The sequence below is a fragment of the Pinus tabuliformis genome, chromosome J, assembly GCF_031772625.1.
Source record: "Pinus tabuliformis cultivar Carrire ecotype Pingquan chromosome J, CPIR1, whole genome shotgun sequence".
Lineage (NCBI taxonomy): Eukaryota > Viridiplantae > Streptophyta > Pinopsida > Pinales > Pinaceae > Pinus > Pinus tabuliformis.
The window spans coordinates 1,449,387,707-1,449,394,914 of record NC_142295.1 but is presented as its reverse complement, the minus strand read 5'-3'; the positions used below and the strand labels follow the sequence as shown (position 1 = coordinate 1,449,394,914).

Here is a 7,208-nt window from a genome sequence, read left to right as displayed (position 1 = left end):
CTTATATTAGAGATACAATGGTAAATTTTTAACAATTAAAAATTTAGGATTCCATCTTTAATATAAATTGATGATCTATTGATCTTGCTCTACAATCTTGTCCAGATGATGATGATGAACTTTGTTAGAGATTCCAAATGCGTCTACCTAAAATTTTTATATAATTTCTCCAGGAAAAATATGCTTAAAAAATACAGCTTTATAATATTGATAATATCTTATAGTAATTAGGGTCAATGATATCAAATTATATGGATAAGGACAAGTCTACCTGAGGCCGAGAAATTGCCCAGATACGGACTCCACCAGCAGCACATGGAAGCCAACGAATGAACAAGAAACGACTAAATATGGCCGGGGCACCCGAGGGAGTCATAGAAGGCAACTAAAGCCGTCCCCTGACAATCACACATAGCACGCCTGTGCTTAATCAACGCGTAAATGTCAACATCAGTCATCTTCCAATTCAAGTTTGTTGCGGATAAGGCTGCCAGCCTATGCTACAGCTTACCAACTCCATTAAAAATGGTCTCAGCACACCTGTCCTTGTTGTGTTATGACCTGTCGGTAGCCATGGGCAGAGAAAGGTGAGCAGCAAGTGGGGCTGCCTGTGATGTATGATGTTCCCGTCTATCACATGCGTAAGAAAGTGGATTTCTTTAACAGGTGAACGCGGAGAAGAATCGACCTCCTGACTCCTCTATATAGACATCTAACACCCATTCTAAACCATCGGATCATTCAGTCAGTCCAGCAGTCATCGATCGCTCTTTCGGCCTCAATATCTGTGAGTTGAATCGGATCTGAAGCAGCAATGTCTGACAAGAAGTTCTCAACATCACCTGCAACTGCAAGTTACGCTGAAGGAATTCCTCCCCCAGGTACATATATATCCTGTTTTCTTCATTTTCTTTATCACTTGAGTTTTATAGACTACAGATTCTGTCATACAGTTATATGTACAATTCTGTAATTCTGTAGTACAATGCACATGGAGCAAGTGTAGTCTGTTAGAGATTTAGTGGTTATATTTTCTAGTCAAATTTATCTAAAATCTAATAGAAATTTATTAAAATTATAAATTACCAAGGGTTTTAGCTCACGGGACTTTGGATTGATGGTGGATGGGTATACTGTTAAGGCACTCCTTGCAATAGGTCACCGGTTCAAATCCCCGTAGGTGATTAGGTAGTATTATATAGAAAAAAAAAAGTTACCAAGGGTTTTGAATTCATACATATAAGAAAAAATGTATTTTAAATAATAAAAGATCAAGATAATATCAAGAGTGTTCATAAAGCACTTTTGCTGTTGAAAGGTTATAGGTTCATTCCTCTAAATCCCTTTGCTATTGAGAAGGCATAAAGCACTTTTGCTATTGAAAAGTTATAGGTTCATTTCTCTAAAACCGCTTTGCTATTGAGAAGTCATAAAGCACTTTTGCTATTGAGAGGTCATAAGTTCATCTATCTAAACCCCCTCTTGGTCAGGGTCTAAGGTTGATCCCTTCAAGTGGATTTACCTGGTGTGAATATTCAGTCGCAGTTACCACCATCTGGAATATTCTGTAGCAGTCACTACCATCTGGAACTGGGTGTGTGAACCAAGAAAAAACAAAACCAGGTGTGAATGAAGGAAAAAACAAAATTTAGATTTGACCAAAAATTGTTTCCCTCAATTTCAACTAAAAACTTCAAAATTTATAATAATTAAACAACACCTTTACTTTACTCTATAGTTATCCAAATTAAAATTTGATGAATATGGAAAAAAATTCCATTGTATAAAATTCAATACAGGAAAAAAATAATTAGAGAATACATATCTTAGAAATTCTTCCAAATTAAAATTTGATGAATAGGGGAAAAATTCCATTGAATAAAATTCAATACAGGAAAAAATAATTAGAGAATACATATCTCAGAAATTCTTACAAATAGACCTTACCATTTTCTGTCCTACTTTCGTGCAAACATGCTATTTTCTACTATATTTTAATATAAAATTTACTGTTTTTAGCCGCTAGAAATCTTTTAATATACCATTTACTATTTTGTATAATATTTTTTAATATAAAAATTATTGTTTCCCTCTATTTAGGAAGGGGAAAAAAGGCTTTTTATCTCAACTATTTTCTTATATGATGATCACATATCATTTTAAACAAAAGTGTTCTTTATTTTATTATCAGGCTATCCCACACAAGCTCCTGCTCCCCAGTATACTGAAGCATCTGGGCCTGTAAAAACGCAGCAAAGAGGAGAGAAAGGATTCATTGAAGGATGGTATGGATGTGAACTGAATATTTTTCATTATTGGGGTATATATGATTCTCTGTTATAATTTGTTTTATGGGGTATGATTTTCTGTTAATTTTTTTGTTTTTTGTGTTTGCATTTGCAGCCTTGCTGCCCTGTGTTGCTGTTGGGTATGCGAAACATGTTGCTGATAACGAGGATTGGATTTATATTTGAGAGAAATAATTGGAGTTCTATGGTTGGAGTATGTGTCTTTATATATTGAATTTGCCTCTGGTTCTGTTTACAGCACAGACCAGATTTTATGATATGTTGGTAAAGTTTTATGTATGTAAATTTGACTTAAAGATTAGAAAATAAAATAAATTTATTTTATCTGAATTTAAGTTTTATAAAAACAATTATGACTATAGTTATGAGATATGAGATTGGTGTTGTTCATTTTTAATTTGATATATTATTGATGTGTTGAATATTGTTATATGCAATTATTTTATTGATTTACTACTATTAAAATAAAATAAATTTATATGTTTTTTAATTAAATGTATAGATATTGATTTTTTTATTTAATTTATATAATTAATACATTAAATAATATTATAATTATAGTTTTCATTTACCAAATAAGATAAAAATAAATTTTAATATTTCAAAATACATTAAACTACCTATTTTAAAACAGGGAAAAAGGAATGCTAAAGTAAATTAAGAAGTTGTTTGAAAATGAAAGAAGGTTGTTGGATGGTTTATGGGTGATAAGATTATATTCTAAAGAGAGTTTAGGCTGTTTAGGCTGTTGAATGATTTATGGATAAGTAAAATAATTTTTTAAATAAAATTTAGATTGAATAATAAATTAATCAAAATGTGTCATGAGATAAATAAGTTTAATTAGATAAATAAGTTTAATTATTTTAATATTTTAAAAGATATGATCATTATCTTTCTATCTAATCAAGTTCTCATGCATAGATTAAATTTAAGAAATTTGGAGATAGATTAAATTTAAGAAATCCGGAATAAAAGTTTTCATCTCATCAAGGGGCCATGGTTGAGATAAATATAAACAATTTAAAAAATATGAAATTTTTCATGATATGACACCTTGCTATCAGAAATTGAACAATGTTTTTCATTTTAATGTTTTTTAAATTTTTTTTTATATACACGTGAAGCAAGTTCTAGGAACAAAGTATTTCATGTAAATTCCCACTTTTATTTTATTAAATGATTTTTTAATAATATTTATATAAATTGAATTATATATATATATATATATATATATATATATATATATATATATAATTATAATATTTAAATATATAATTTTTGATAATAAAAACAATATTTTATTTAGACATTGAGTGAATTTAATTAATTTGTAATTATTCTTAAGTAGGTTTGCTACAATTATAACATGTAATATTTCATTTCATGACTTTACAGATTAAAGATAGAATATCTTATTTTTGTTATTTAATTTTTTAATGAATAAAAGATAATTGAAGATAGAATATTTTATTTATGTTATTTAATTTTTTAATGAATTAACGATAATGAGTATGAGAATTTAAAATTACAGCATTTGAATTTAAATCACAAATATTGAATGACTATAAACAATGATAGATAGTCTATCATTTTTAATTACATCAATAGGTGGGTTAATTTTGGGATGAGGTTTCTACAATTTTAATTTAGTTATTAATAATTAATAGGTGGATGGTAGGGATTTTATCTTCATAGAATATCTTATGAACAAGTATCATATGAAATGAACTATGGTTTTTTGATCATGTGGCATTGATAAGTAATGATATTGTAACAAAGCCTATTTACAAATTAAAAATCTTCATGATAGAACATGGTGAATCTCCATGATTAAGTATCTTGTCATACTGTTTTTTACAAATGTAAATGTCTTTAATATATATATATATATATATATATATATATATAGACACACACACACACACACACACACACACACATATATATATATATATTAAAGAAGCTTTGTATTATAATAGAGTTACAAAAAATTACTTACTTTAGAGAGTTAGATCTCAAGAGAGACTGGCTATGCAGATGGGCCTAAAGCTGAGAGAGTAGATGGTGAAGGCAAGTTTGGGGAGGTATTTTCTCATAGAGGAGAAACCAAAGAACTTCCTGACAGTTACATTGCAACAAAATAGGCAAAATCATATTTAAATCCAATAACAAAAAGACATAAAAATTGTAGAAGAGGCTATCTTGATGGATTTGTAACACTAGCTAGCACTCAAGGGGGTCCCCCTGGATCGTGGGGGATAGTTCGTATTAGTCCAATTCATCTAGTAGAGGGAACCCCGAGGAAGGTGGTTGGATGGAGGACACTGTAAAATCATAGTGTTGCTAGAGAGAGTTGCTGACTTGGCCACCTTGACTGTTGCGCTAGCCATCCTTGTCATAGGAGGGGGCTAAACTTACAAAGGAAAGGTTTCAATCGTTGTGGGACTTGCACCATCGAGGTGAGGGGCTACCGGGATTTTCATGGGGAGATTTTGTGTGCACTAGAGAAAGCAAGGAATCGCCCACTGTTTTAGCCAAGGGAGAATCTAAACCCTAAATTTGCATGCCGAGGAGGTTGGCAATGAAGCAATAAGCTAACATTGCATGATGTAAATGGAATTCCATATCAAGGATGTTTCCTTCCAACAACACATTCGTATCTTCTTGATCCCAGTAATGGTGGCCAAGGAGGTTGTGTAGAGCCCAAAGATGGTTGTTCGTGATCCTGAGCTCCCGTTCTTTTGCATCTGCCACCATTCATCTATAACGGTGTGAAATAGTACATTCAAAATGTTTGTCTCCGTGCCCATGCCAGGGAGGGAGGGGATATCTTCCTCTTCCTTGGCCACCTATGTTAGACTACACACGTTCTCACACCCTTATTTCAGAGAAATCGAATGAAATTCCCTGAAATTGAGCAAAGTCTCCACCTTCACGTAGTTGAAATTTAGTAGAGTCTCCACCTTCGCACAGTTGAAGGAATGGATGGCCATGTCGAGAGCAGTCATCCCTTTAACAGTGTTTGTGGGACGCTAGATGGTAAGTTGTATCGACATGCACTTAATGTGCTTTAAATCAATGTTCACCCCATCCCTGACCGATGACACAGTGGGAGGAGAGATAGTAGCGTCACCAGAATCCCACCCCAATCAATTAATGCACTAGGTTCATGAAGACCATTAATGTCTTCAGTTGTCAAACTGGCACCTAAATTGAGGTGTAATAATAATAATTTTAAATAAAGTTATTATTTAGTTATTTTTTGTTATTTTCGTAATTTTAATAACATAACATGTATAATAAAAAGTGTGTTTTTATATTTATTATAGATTGATACCTATTGACATTTACCAATCATTTAATTTATATGATTGTGCTAATATAAATATTTAAAAACACTTGACACATTAAATTGCCTCTATTAAGATAATTGATATGAAATAAATATAGAAAAACTTATTTGAGAAAAATCTTCAATAAAAATAAACTCATACACATCCAAATTCATTTATCAATATTCTAAAATGCATCTTCACATTTTTCTAACCACGATCATGGAAAAAATGGATTTTTTAAATGACCCATATTTATTCATAAAAATAATTTTAATGATATGATCAAAACATTTGATAATAGAATACTCTCCTAGTATTGAATTACCTTGTTAAATTTTCCTAAATAATTGTTCCCTTCAACATAGGAGCAACCACTTGAAACATTCCTAGAATTTCACTTTTCTCATCAACTACAATTTGAGTGAAAGAAAAAACTTTAATCTGATTTTCTATGACAACCATTTTTTTCAACATACTAAAATCTTTAATATCAAGTCATTTATCTTAAAGATGAATTATCTCAACTTCACTAAAATTTTAGCTTTTATTTAAATATGATTTGAGATACAATGTAACAATAAGTGGATTATAGAGATTTAGCATCTAAGTTATATTCATAATAACATTCATATATCAATGAAAATTAATCTCCAAGTTAATTATCCTCTTTTAATTAATTTATTTTAAAATAATTAACTAAAGAAAATCTCATATCAACATTTGTCATATTGATATGTGGTATTGATAAGTCATGGTATTGGCCCATGGTATTATAACAAAAACTATTTACAAGTTAATAATTTTCATGGTAAAGTGAGGGTTAATTTCCATGGTTAAGAATATTGTTTAATTCATATGTTAATTGTTTTTATAATTAATAGTAATAACATTTTTAAATAAAGTTATAATTTAGTTTGTTTTTATGATTTTTTTAATCTATGTGGTAAATGTTTTGATGCTTATAATGTATTGATGTCTATCAACATTTACTAGTCATTTAATCCATATGGCTATGCTACTATATGTACTAATTCTTTTTGTAGCTTTCAATTCCATAGTGGATTGTGAAGGTAAATGAGAATTTGGGTGGTCTCAATTTTATGGTCAACGTGGTTGGAAAGGAATATGTTTCAGACTCCCTAGGTGTACACTAGGATAAATTAATCATAGTGGGGATGATGATGCCATTGGGGTAACCATTTTGGTGCTTATAATGAATTGATGCCTATCAACATTTACCATCCATTTAATTTATATGGATGCACTAATATATTTACTAATTCTTTTTGCACATTGCAATTCCATAGTGGTTTGTGAAGGTAAATAAGAATTTGGGTGGTCTCAATTTTGTGGTCAGGTTGGTTGGAAAGGAATATGTTTCCAACTCCCTACGTGTATATTGGGTACACATTAATCATAGTGGGGGTCACAGTGCCATTAGGTACATATGTATATCAATATCAATGTTTGTACTGGCCTTATATATATGTGTGTGCGCGCGCGTGCGCGCAAAATTTCATAAACTTATAATTTATAGTCCGTTATCTTTCCAGTTTCAAAA

At 30.6% G+C, this 7,208-nt stretch overlaps 1 protein-coding gene across 1 annotated transcript; it reads left to right on the top strand.

The window, feature by feature from the left end:
• Positions 1-621: 621 nt before the first annotated feature.
• On the top strand, positions 622-2,639 carry LOC149232830 (protein CYSTEINE-RICH TRANSMEMBRANE MODULE 12-like). The gene is made up of 3 exons (XM_089379526.1): positions 622-881; positions 2,192-2,285; positions 2,404-2,639. The coding sequence occupies exons 1-3, from the start codon at positions 815-817 to the stop codon at positions 2,447-2,449; spliced, it is 207 nt and encodes a 68-aa protein (XP_089235652.1). The 5' UTR covers positions 622-814; the 3' UTR covers positions 2,450-2,639.
• Positions 2,640-7,208: the final 4,569 nt, after the last annotated feature.

Bases quoted from the DNA above. Each gene is read 5' to 3' on its own strand.
- LOC149232830 (XM_089379526.1), top strand. From the start codon at position 815: ATGTCTGACAAGAAGTTCTCAACATCACCTGCAACTGCAAGTTACGCT. The intron at 882-2,191 runs GTACATATATAT...TTTTATTATCAG, and splicing joins TGAAGGAATTCCTCCCCCAG to GCTATCCCACACAAGCTCCT. The intron at 2,286-2,403 runs GTATGGATGTGA...TTGCATTTGCAG, and splicing joins AAAGGATTCATTGAAGGATG to CCTTGCTGCCCTGTGTTGCT.